General features: G+C 36.6%; 2 protein-coding genes and 1 long non-coding RNA gene across 3 annotated transcripts; 1 reads left to right on the plus strand and 2 right to left on the minus strand.

Moving 5' to 3' along the window:
• The first annotated feature begins 1072 nt into the window (after positions 1–1072).
• On the plus strand, positions 1073–1713 carry LOC148763435 (uncharacterized). The gene is made up of 2 exons (XR_016025364.1): positions 1073–1227; positions 1450–1713. It is a non-coding gene; the product is annotated as an uncharacterized LOC148763435 (long non-coding RNA).
• Positions 1714–2180: 467 nt separating this feature from the next.
• On the minus strand, positions 2181–5566 carry LOC18603965 (uncharacterized). The gene has a single exon (XM_018118200.2). The coding sequence runs from the start codon at positions 5266–5268 to the stop codon at positions 2359–2361; it is 2910 nt and encodes a 969-aa protein (XP_017973689.2). The 5' UTR covers positions 5269–5566; the 3' UTR covers positions 2181–2358.
• A 2402-nt stretch (positions 5567–7968) lies between these two features.
• LOC18603966 (uncharacterized) lies at positions 7969–12137 on the minus strand. Its single transcript, XM_018118088.2, has 5 exons — positions 11728–12137; positions 10659–10725; positions 9979–10344; positions 8981–9315; positions 7969–8741 (listed from the first exon to the last, which is right to left on the minus strand). The coding sequence occupies exons 1-5, from the start codon at positions 11809–11811 to the stop codon at positions 8529–8531; spliced, it is 1065 nt and encodes a 354-aa protein (XP_017973577.2). The 5' UTR covers positions 11812–12137; the 3' UTR covers positions 7969–8528.
• Positions 12138–12288: the final 151 nt, after the last annotated feature.

Here is a 12288-nt window from a genome sequence, read left to right on the forward strand (position 1 = left end):
TAATAAAACCAATTCATATGTTTAAATCTACACTTCAAACCGACTTATCTCCTTTTAACTTTTCTCGTCAAATCATACTATTTATCTATGAAGTATTTCTTACCAAAAAGAAAAACTTTTTAAATATCTTGAGTATTTTAGAGTAGTTTTTGATACATAAAAAAAAAATTTTGAACGTTTTGAGCATTTTTAAGTATTTTGGAGTGGCTTTTGATACATGAAGAAAAATCTTTAAGTATTTTGAGCATTTTTTTATTGATTATGTTGTTAAATGGAATATGATATATTATTTGAAGTTGTTAATTTTGTTAAATAGAATTCAATAGTTTTAGTAATTTTTAGACATTACATAATCGATTTTTGGGCATTGTGTGATTAGTTTTTAAGTATTATTGGGCGTTGTGTGATTAGTTTTTAAGTATTACGTTACTAATTTTTAGGTATTACGTGATTGATTTTTAAGTATTGAGTAACTGGTTGATATGACATTGTATGACTAGTTCGTAAGACATTGCATGATTAGTTTTTAAGCATTGTGTAACTTAAGCATTACCTAAAAATTAGTCTCACTATACTTAAAAATCAATTACATAATGTTTAAAAACCAATAATGCAATACCTAATAACTAATTGGTTTGTCTACTCGAAGTCAGGTTTAAGTTGTCAAAATCATACAGTGTTTTAATTTAAACCCATCAACTTTGAAATTATATGAATAAACTAATAAATCCAAAAATCTAAAACATAGACCTTAATATCATCTTTACTCTTTGGGATAGTGAGAAAGAGCTAAATTGTAAACTAGACAGTATTTGGTAAAAGAGAAAATTCAGGATTCAATTTTGAAAATTTTATCTAAATGCCGAAATAGAGAAAACTAAAATTATTTTAATTTGTCTGAAATTATTTAAAAAGTAATATTATTAAATCATGTCAAAAATTAACTAAAAATAATCAAAATTATAATAAAAGATATTTTTAAATTGAGCTTATAAAGAGAATTATTTTTCATAATTTCCTCAAAAATTTGCTTGATATAAACTTAAAACTAAAATGATCTCCACCACTAAAAATGCCTGGGGCAGTCAATTTTGGGTGATAATAATGAGCTCCCTAAATGGTTGTTGGTCGTTACTCAAGAGGCCCATCGTTACAATGGGTTGGAAAAAGTAGTATTTGCAATGTTGTGGACAAAAGGTTTTAGGTCTAAACATTGGCAGTAAATTGGTACGTGTTACAACTCCTCCATGTATATATTTTTATATTAGACAGAAAATCTATTTTATTTCATTTTTTTGTGTTTATCACGAAAAATACTATGTTCTATTACTTATATAATTGGTAAATTTATTATCTTCATTCAGGTATAAAACGAAAAGTCTATGAATGGTAAACTCAGGCTTACATAGGCTGATTTCATTTTAAGTAACTATTTGGAGATTCTCACAGACAAGAATTTGGAACTTGGATAAGGCAGTCCCTCCATTTCTTACATTGGATCCAGACTCCAGAGTTTGAGTGGATGACATTGTGGCGGCAGCTTGGGCTTGTGAAAAGGACATTGTTTTCCATGTAGCAACAGTAACTGCTGCTCTTATAATCAAAAGAATAAGTTTTACTTTGATCTCCTCCTTTTCTATCAGGGAATCATGGGTGCTTGCTCCTGTCCAAATTCGGAGAATACAATGGCTAATCAATTGCTTGGATTGCAAATTTCTAAATTGCATTTGACTTATATGTTTCATTTCAATGGAGAGTTTTAGTCTGTTTTCTCAAGTTGTCACGCGCATTTTTTTTATCAAAATTTCTAGATTTAAATAATATAATAATTAGTAAATTATTTGACTTTTACTCGTTAAAAATTTTATTCTTTATCTAAATCATTTTGTATCGAAGGAAATTAATTATTAATGAAACATTAATAGTTAACAGATCCAAAATCAACGACATTTTTTATTCACGTAATAGATATATAATGAGGTCATATGATAATTGATGCAAGGGTGAAGTCCAAATCCTCTCAACTTGAACTCCCAATGTTATAATTGAAGCCAAGCCTACAACCCTTCATGAGAATGAGAGCATCAGAACCTTTTGAATAGATAAGAGAAAATGTCTTAATTTGCTGCTATGAACAAATGTTAGGAATTCAAGAGTCTGATCTGTGGCCTCTGGAAGAGTAAAGATGAAGTTTCTGTACACACTGAATTTTGTGAGATTTGAACCCATTACAACACATGCATCAAGTAAATTTTTGACTGAAAAAATAGAGAGTAAAAGAGAGACAGAATTGTACAAATTACAATGAAAAGCTGACAAGATTTGAAGCATGAAATGACAATATCTCTCTATACCAAGTTATTTTCCATGGTTTTGAGTATCCATTTTAACGTGAAAAATGCATGATGAAGAGATGTGCTCCTTCTGTGAAGGAACCAATGCCATGGAATTCACTCTCCAGTACTCCCCTTTCCTTTTCTTCTCATCACCATACACCCATTTCTCTTCTTCTCTTTTTTGTTCAATCCCGGCTCCTTCTGAATTGGAAATCGAAACTTTTCTCCAGTTGCACCAGATTCTTAACATGATGTAAATCAGCACCAAACATATAACTGTAGAAGTGAAAACAATGGCCACTATAATACAAATAACTGCAGTGTTGGACAGTTTGTTCTTTTCATGACCCGCTGAATCCATGCACGATGATAATGGTGGGCCGCAGAGCTTGTCATTACCCGAGAAAGAACTAAGTGGGAATCCTGAAAAGGTAGAAGGAAGTTCTCCCTGGAGATGATTATTTGAAAGGTTTAGCATGTCGAGGCTGGTCAGCTTTCCAAGTGAAGAGGGAACTTCTCCTTGAAGTCGGTTGAAAGAGAGATTCAACCTTTCCAGCTTCAAAAGGTTTCCAAGAGATGATGGAATCTCACCACACAAAAGATTTCTGCTCAAATCCAAGATCACTTGTAGTTCAGTTAGCCTACCTAGCTCAGATGGTATTGAGCCTGTGAAGAAGTTTTCTGAAAGTCTTAGCTCATAGAGCTTCTTGCATTGCTGGATAGTTGGAGGAATGGAACCTGAGAGATTGTTTCTTTGCAGATTTAGGACATTGAGAGAAGTGAGTTCCCCAATCTCCTGTGGGATCTCACCGGAGAGATTGTTGGTATCAAGAGAAAGCTTTAGTAATCTTGAGCAGTTTCCAAGCTCAGCAGGAACCGGTCCATGGAAATTATTGGAAGAAAGATGTAGCTCCCCGAGTTCCTGTAGGCTCCCCAACCAATTGGGCATTTTGCCTGTGAATTGGTTATTATTAAGCAGAAGGTGCTGAAGTTTTTGACAGCTAGAGAGTTGGGATGGCACTTCTCCTGTTAGATGGTTGAAGGATAAATCGAGAAAAGCGAGCTTTGTGAGTTGGCCTAACTCTGAAGGAATGTTGCCAGTGAGAAGATTGGTTGCCAGGCGGAGACGGGTTAGAGTTTTCGAAATGGCTAGCGTCGAAGGAATGCTACCTGAGAAGCTGTTGTTTGTTAAATCCAAGGCAGTCAAAGAATTGGAACCTGTGAGGGGAAAGATGGTGCCACTAAACTTATTGTGAGAAAAATTGATTATTTTGAGGTTCTTTAGATAGGAGAGTGATTCAGGTAAAGGACCTTCAAAAGAGTTGTTGTAAAGTGTAACAGTGCTCAATTCAGAAAGGAATCTGAATGTTGGTGGCAAAACCCCTGACAGTTTATTATCAGCTAAAGCCAACTGCTGCAGCCTTTTGCAGTAGCCCAAACTTGGTGGAATTGGACCTGACAAGTCATTCTGCCTCAATTGAAGCAAAACTAGATTTTTGAGCTTTCCAATAGTTTCCGGAATGGAACCGCTGAAGTGGTTTCCAAAGAAATCAATAGCAGCTAAGCTTGTACAATTTGTTAACTGCATTGGTATACTTCCAGACATCTGGTTATCATACAGGTAGATGGTGCTCAGCCTCTGCAGCTTACCGATCTCCACTGGAATTGAACCGGTGATCATGTTGTCAAAGAGATAAAGATTTTCCAAGTTACTCATGTTTCCGATTCCAGGAGGAAGACTTCCACTGAAGCTGTTATTATTGAGCAGGAGATCTGTGAGGTTCTGTAATTTGTCAAAGCTAGGTGGTAACTCTCCTTCAAAGTTGTTGTTGGAAAGATCTAGTTGTTGGAGTAAGGAGCAGTTCAGCAGCTCCAAGGGGAACCCTCCAGAGAGCTTATTTTGAGCTAGAAAAAGTTGTTGCAAATTTGAATTCTTAAGGCAAAAGTTGCTTGGAATGCTACCGGTGAAAGCATTGTCAGCCAAAACTAGAACTTCAAGATTCTGCAATTGGATATTAAACAGGTTTATGCTCCCTGATAGGTTATTACTGGACAAGTCAAGCTTCTGGAGCTGAACCAAATGGTTTAGCTCTGAAGGAATTTCGCCATTCAGCCTATTTCCAAGCAAATTCAAGTACTGCAAATTGGAAAGATGACTTAGCTCAGTAGGAATCAATCCAGAAATGCTGTTATTGGCCAAGTTCAAAATTTGCAGCGATTGAAGCTTCCCGATTGAAGCAGGGATTTCTCCATCAAGCTTGTTGTTTGATGCTGCAAAATTTTGAAGCTCGTCACAGCCATGAATCTCTGTTGGAATGAGGCCACTGAGACTGTTCTCCTGCAAATCAAGAGATATCAGATTCTTCAAGTTACCAATCTCTGCAGGAATACTTCCATTTAATTGGCAATACGCAAGACCCAGCACTCTCAACTCAGTCAAGTTGCCAATATTTGGTGGGATTTGACCAGCCAACATGTTATCTCCTATTCTGAGAACTTGCAGCTTCTTCAAAAGGCCTATCTCTGGAGGGATTTTACCAGAGAGACTATTTGAATATAGGAGCAGTGTTCTTAGATTTTGAAGCTGTCCAATCTCAGGGGGAATTGAGCCAGTGAGAAAATTCAGAGACAAGTCAAGCGTTTGAAGAGAACTGAGGTTCCAAAACTCAGGCGGTAAGGAACCTGACAATCTTGAAGCAGATAGGTTCAAGCCAATGACATAAGCTTCATCATCTGAACATCTCAGGCCATTCCAGCTGCATACATGAGCTGTGGGAGACCAGCTCTCAAGAACCCCTGCAGGATCAACTAGCTTTGATTTGATTCTGTGAAGCCAGTAGGAATCTGTTGAACTATCTCCAAAAGTGACCGCCAGAACAGCACTCAGGACCGTAAAGAACAAAACAAAATGGGACATTCGAATGCAATCCATTTCAAATGGTGACCAAGTTCATTTCCAAACCAAAAAGTATCAGATACCAGATTCTGTGGCTCCAGTAGTGCAACTGTTGGAGCTTGATTCCATGTTTCAAAGGCCAGAACAAGCAAGAAAAGTTCAACCTGAATCAAGGTGGCAAACAGTAGGCAAGAGAAGGAACCGACATACAAGGAGGGAATTTCAATGAAAGATCACACAGGGTTAAAGAGTTTGGAAGATCAAAGCCTGGAGGTTTAAATAGTTATTGAAGTAGGTCTGCCTAGTGCCTAATCAATTTGAACACGAACGTTATAATAATAAAGTATGAAACAGTAATTAAGCCTTCCCATCAATAAAATAGTAATTAAGCTCCAGCCACAAAATTATCTTAGAAGACAGCCCTCTCTTTTAACCTTTTCAAATTTTGCCAAAAAGTTATAGTGGGGTTTCTCTCTTTTTCCTCTGGAGACAATTATGGAATCTTGAAGCATGTTTTAGTAGCCTGTGAGAAAGGGAATCGTACAAGAATACAATACATAGAGATAAGATGCAGTGATGGGTATGTTGAAGAAGGAAAAAGTGCCTAGCAGAAAAACTCAAAGAAGTGGGCCTCTCCCTAGCCTCTACTTGTCAGGTACAGATCGGATTCATGCTAAGACAAACAATAATTCTCACAGCATATCAAGAAAAACATTATAAGGGTGCTTTGGAAACGTTCCAAAAGATTAAGTTTTGACTATCTGGAGAGGCTTGGAGACACAGTCAATTTGGCTTTTGAACTATTGTCAGCTAAATTGGTATAAAACCATTATGCTGCTGAAAGTTATAGGATGATCCAAAGTAGCATAAAGGACCATAAGCGTGCAACCTGAATGGACCAGTTGGCCTGGCAAGTGAGATGATTTCAATCATCAAACAAACACAGGGAACCCATTCCACATAGAATGTGAATATAATTATCAAGAAAATCTAGTCGATCACCACTAAAAATTTGAATTTAATCTTTTGAAAATTAAGTGATTTAAATTTAAAGAATTATTGATGTTTGGATCCGAGTTGTTTCAACGCGAACATGTAAATGCACACTATCATGGCTGATTGAATGGCTCGGATAAGCTTGTCGTCTTTGGTTGAATAAAGCTTCATCTGAATGCAAGTATTCTGTACTATGTTTCTTCATACCTTTCTCATTTTTATTCTCTCTCTGACTTTTTTTTTTGTCTGCTATGACTTTATTCTGTATTATCTAGACTTCAGATATGAGTCTCCCTGCTCGTCACCTAAGCCACCAAATACCAACTTGAATACAAGAAGAAAACAAACCAGAATAACAACCATAATGAATTTTACAGTAGAGACAGGCTTCATTGATCATTATTCAAACCAAGATGGGGACCAAGGCATGTGCAGGTTTGGTGTTATACACCCAAGAAATGTTTCCATTGGCTGGGATAGGTTTTATTAAATCGAAAGAGAATTACTTCATCAAATTGAAAGGATTCTAATGACCAACACCTAACTGGATAAAAAGGATTCTGCTCAAAAAGTAACAAAACACACAGGACAAACAAGTGCACCAACTGTGTTCCTGATAGATATCTGTGCATGCCAGACTTCCAGTTTTAGCTTTTAGATTCTCACTTTGCTTAGTTTCTCAGTATTCAAGCAATAGGCAACCAACATGGGTTGGAAATCCAACATGTTTTGTCCCATCGACAAGCGCAGACAAGAGAACAATTTACTACTTACCAACCTGGACCATTTAGTTGTTACCCAAGGGCTCCCTTTTAACTTTTGCTTTACTATGAAGCAAATCTCCAGTGACCCTTTTCATTGTCATGGCTCTGCTGTGAACCTTCTCCGGGTGTAACCCACCAAGGAAATATGTGGAAAAACAGGTTCAAATAGTCACACTCATGAGTCAGCATGCTTAAAATATGTTTGTTTTTCTTTCTTCTTATACATCATATTCAAACAATAGAGACCATGATGCAAGAATGACAATTCCCTTTTGACAAGGAGAAAGCCTATCATCTAAATAAATTATTCATCTTAGAATTTCTTTGACCTACAATTTGTTTATGAGACATATTCCATTGTCAACCAGATCTCAGCTTTTTTCCCAATCGTTTGCTTTAGATATGGAATGTTGTTGAGGTGCTACCTACTCCTGAGTTCATACAGATAATCAGAAGGGAGAAGGTAAAGTATTCAATGATTATGTTGAAAATAATAATTATTAAATAAGACTCCCCTCCACCGCACCCAACCCAAAGGGGTAAAAGGGAAGGAATATCTTTTGTTTAAAAGTTAGAAGGAACATTTATAGGCAAATAGGGAGAAGATGACCAACAGATTAAACAATTAGAAATTGTTTTGATTTATTCTAGGTAGCTTTTTCTGCCCCTCAATCATAAGAGAATCACCTTATGAAACTTCGATCTTTAAGGGATGACTTTTAAGGGCATGGAATTAGGAAAATAGTGCTTCCCCAACCTGAAAAATTGTCTTGGGGCTAGATAGAAGCCTATTTTCATCTTCAGGTTAGCCATCCTGGTTTGACACCCAATTCTTTTCTGATGCGGCAATGCCCTAACAAAACAAAATAAGAAGAGAATAGGGGCTCTGCCTACTTGGTCAGAGAACTAATCAGATCAAAAACCAGAAACAAGCGCCCGGAGCAATAGATTACCTGCACAACATGAGTTAAACAACTTTCACAGGCAACAGCAGACAAATTTTCCATTCAATAAACAGTACATCCGACTGAGATTTCAACATAACAAAATTTCATTGAAATGTTGGCCAATTAAATCTCAATTAGCAGTGTAGCACTGCTTTGATAACTCTATATTGCCCTTCAAAGTTTATTTGCCAGATATGGATTATATCTATAAGAGAAAAATATCAATATACAGAGCTGCGACTCATGTTTATAAATGAGTTGAAAACCAAATGCTTTCCACTGTTCTGATTGTAAGGTCAAGTTAGGTCCTGGCAAATGCAACTTTGAACTAACAGCAAGAAATAATAACTACTTTTGCTGTCTTCAGCGCAGAGAACCTCTGTTTCAAGATCCTGCAACAACCTTTTTGATAGGCTTCAAGTAGGATGATTTCAAAATCCTCAATTTCCAAATTCCCAGCAGAGCAGAACCAAACAATATATGCTAGGCCCAATGTATATGTAAGTTCTCGAAACAAGATCGAATGCAGTCTTCTACTCAATAACATGTAATCATAATTTACCAACCATAACATGAGATTCATTCCCCACTACGTTATCCTGGTGGTGGAAGGATAGAACCTCATGAGGAAACTTGAGAGGGACCAAATGCAGATAACTCCTAGGCACTGGAGGACATTCAAAAGTGTTCCCAAAGAGTTGTTTATTGCCAAGTTGTGTGTAGTCATTTCAGCACCTCTCACAGTGAATGACAGGGCTGTCACTAGTTGTGCTGCTCTATTCAGTTGGTGCAATCTATAAACCTGTTAAAGCATAAGAATATGTTTCAATTTGTCAGAAAAGTCAGCTAAGAATATCCAAAACATATTAAATCACAAAAAGAAACATATAAACTCGTAAGGAAAAACATGTTGTGATGCACATGTGAAGATAAAGGAACACGAAACGCAAAATAATTTAACTGTTAAAATTATTGCTCCTCTCCACTTAAAATTGACGCTCAAAGAAAGGTAGTCATAAAATAAGCCATAACTGCCCTTACTTGAAAGATTATTGGGATGACAGGCCATGAAGGTGACTTCAGATATCTTGCATACTGTTCAAAGGCAAACTGGACAACGATACCAACCAGGTAAGGAGCTAGAGTAGCGGATGCTGCTGGACCAGTCCAGGGCCAGACTAAACCCATTGTTACCATAGGAATTATAAGACTAAGTACAAGGGTGGCAACAGAAGAGATTCGTTGACCCAAGTGAGGGGCCCAGGTTTCAGCTGCAGAATCTGGCCCAATAGGCCTCCTTTGATGGTCAATTAGCAGAAGAAAAATGGCAACCCCACAGTAGAAGAGTGCTTCTGTGAAGAACAATATGAGAAAATCTGCAGACACAGAACACAAGGCTATTTAGAGAAGGATCAAATTTATCTCTTACAACAGCAAAACAAAGAGAACAAATAATCCAGTTTAACATATCATAGACATCAAGTAGAGTAACTGCCATAGCAATACGTCACTACAGACTCATTTTAGTGTACACTCTCTTCTGAGTACATCATCTGTTATTTTCTTAAAATTGTCAATTTTTCCATTATTTGTCCAATATCTGCCGAATATATTAAATTTGTTGTGCTATAATTAACACACTAATTGCCGTTGAACAACAAGAGGGCCACTGCAACCACCAAGTTCAAACACCTCCATTGATCTCAACAAACTAACATTTTTCCTAAAAGGTTCCTATGTATGGTTGCTCTTCACCATTTACATTTTCCCCTCATTTTCTCAGGTTATGATCACTATTAATAAACACAAAAATACACCTATATGGAAAGAGGATGTCAAAATAACAAGAAAATCAGCCCCACATCCTCTGATATCCTCGTTACTTTTCTTATCCTTCTTTAATGTAGCTGCATGTTTCATTTAGTTCACTTGATTTCTTAAGGTGCTTAGTGTCAAATGAATGTCCAGATGAAAAGAAGAAGCACAAAAGAAGAGGGATGGGGGAAAGAGGAAGTCTCAGTATAGGAAATTGCAGTCACCTGTTAGCAAGGAGTCTTCAAATATGGTGGAAAGTATTCTGCGTAAATACAGCGAGGGGAAAATGAAAGAGGCCACAAGGACAGCAGGACCAATAAACCATAGCAAGCTGCTCTCATTACTCTGCACAGTAGGAATGACTTCATCATCTCTTTTGTATGGCCGATTGTAAAATGAAATAAAACCTGGTTTTCCTTCAGTGCCCTCAAAAGATATAGATGACAAGCCAGCAACAGAGATATCTTCAGGACCAGGATGGTCACTTAACTGCTCTGAATCATCAGATTTGATCTCAATGTACTGTGATTGTTCTCTGAATATAGCAAAAGGTAAATTTTGTCTCCTTTGAAACCCCTTCAACTTCAGCACTACATGTAAGAAGTGACATAAAGTAAATTCTCATCACACCAGTCAAATTTCAAAATCATTGCTAATGTACCAGATTCATTGGTCTTCTAAAATTGACTATGGAGGAGAATACAAACTTGTAGCCATCTAGTCAGCTAAAATCTAGGGGCCCAAAATGACTATAACTGAAGCATCTCACAAACTGCTTCAAGGGCAATTAGGCCCAGTTACACCTTAAAACGAAGTCCTTCGAGGGTCTTGGGGATGATTAAAGTCCAAATCTTAAAAAAAAATTTAGAGATTCATATGTCATGCAACAAGTTACAGAAGCTACCTTTAACATTTCTAAGCTGCTCAGTCCTATCTCGCTGGTCATTATATGGTCTTCTTAATAAGCTCAGCTGGATAGGAAAACACAAGAGATATAAAAGTGGATAAGACAACTAGGAGAAATCTTTGAAAAATTTCAGATAAGCCCAAAATGGAATTGCAGGATGTCAAATCTAACAAATTAGGCGAAAAACATATGATACTAACCACTTTAAATAGAAAGTCTCTGACAGATAATGGTAGAATTCATTGTGCAGATCGTAGTAAACAATTACTAGTTTTTACAGAGAATGAGTTTAGGCTAATATTCAAAATTCACAGAGCATGAGTTTAGACTAAAATAATTCCAAAGCAATTTCCGACATTTTATCTCAGCAATTAAAAATTCCATTTTATATTTCCCATTTTAACATTAAAAAGAAGTTGGGAAAGAAAATCGGAGAGTTGTTGCATACTATTCAGGTCGGAATATCAACTAATATGCAACACACACAGTCGATCACACATATCTCTAATCATTTCTAATTTACTGAATGCTTGGCCTTATTCACATTGGTCCATATGAACTCAAGCTTGCACTTTTTGTCAATAATGGAAACAGATTTAACAATCCCTTCAAAGGATATACATAATACGATCTTAACCCATCAAGGTCTGTTAACAGTACTGCATCATTCTCTTACAATCAAATGAACCTTACAATTAAGTGAATCACTTATTCTTCATGCTTCTTGCCAACTCCTAACATAGTTGACCAAGCTTCAAAAAATGTAAAGAAATCCCAGTTGAACCAAGGTGTTTAAAATGATTTTATCAACGAATATCTAATGCTGATAAAATATCTCAAGAACAATTAGCAGGCAGCATAAACATACACTACTTTAAAACCAGAGCAACCCACCGATAACAAGAATCATTAGCTCAAAATAAAACCATTATTTACACTCTACATATACTCTTGAACATAACTAGATAATGTTAGTAAAAATAAATATATTTAATAAGGGGAAAAAAAACTACTAAAAAGCGAAGCTTTTCCCTTGGTGGGTAACCAAAGCGAAGAAAGAACATACCCCAAAATGAAAAGGAGAAGAAAGGGAAGAAGCCACGTAAGTAAATGAAGCAGAAGCAGAACCTGAACCACACCTAAAAGCCATAAACAAATATATATTGCAGAGCAGTAGAGGTAAAAGGAAGAGGAAGAGAGCAGTGTCTATGAGAGAGTCAAGCGGCCGCTGTTAGTGGATTCGGAGGACTACCCAAATGAATTGAAGGGAATTTAAGAAGACCCATGCCAGAAAATTTGTTCAGAAAGAGAGGGAATTTGGAGAAACTGAGGAAATGGGAATTTTTCTTTTTGGAAGTTCGAGGGAGGAGTGAAGAGAAAAAGAGAGCGGCTTTGCTTGCTTCCTTTCTTCCCTTATTGATACTTTATATGTATGTATCTATCGTTATTCGTTCGTTGGGCTTAAAACAGCGGTCCAATTTTGGACAATCCTGCGTCCTACTCTTACATGGACCTCTCACCCTTCACTTCAACTCAACCAGATTTTTTTCCTCTCTGGTCTTTTCCTCTTTTTCTTTGTTTTCATTTCCTTCCTTTGCCCTTTCTGCCAATTCATTCTGATAGGATT

The sequence above is a fragment of the Theobroma cacao genome, chromosome 3, assembly GCF_053813885.1.
Source record: "Theobroma cacao isolate CCN51 chromosome 3, ASM5381388v1, whole genome shotgun sequence".
Lineage (NCBI taxonomy): Eukaryota > Viridiplantae > Streptophyta > Magnoliopsida > Malvales > Malvaceae > Theobroma > Theobroma cacao.

Excerpts from the sequence above, each read along its gene's own strand:
- LOC18603966 (XM_018118088.2), bottom strand. The coding sequence starts at position 11,811 with ATGGCTTTTAGGTGTGGTTCAGGTTCTGCTTCTGCTTCATTTACTTAC. Across the intron at positions 10,345-10,658 it reads GCAGCTTAGAAATGTTAAAG|TGCTGAAGTTGAAGGGGTTT; the intron begins GTAGCTTCTGTA and ends TCTTACATGTAG. Across the intron at positions 9,316-9,978 it reads TGAAGACTCCTTGCTAACAG|ATTTTCTCATATTGTTCTTC; the intron begins GTGACTGCAATT and ends CTGTGTCTGCAG.
- LOC18603965 (XM_018118200.2), bottom strand. The coding sequence starts at position 5,268 with ATGGATTGCATTCGAATGTCCCATTTTGTTTTGTTCTTTACGGTCCTG.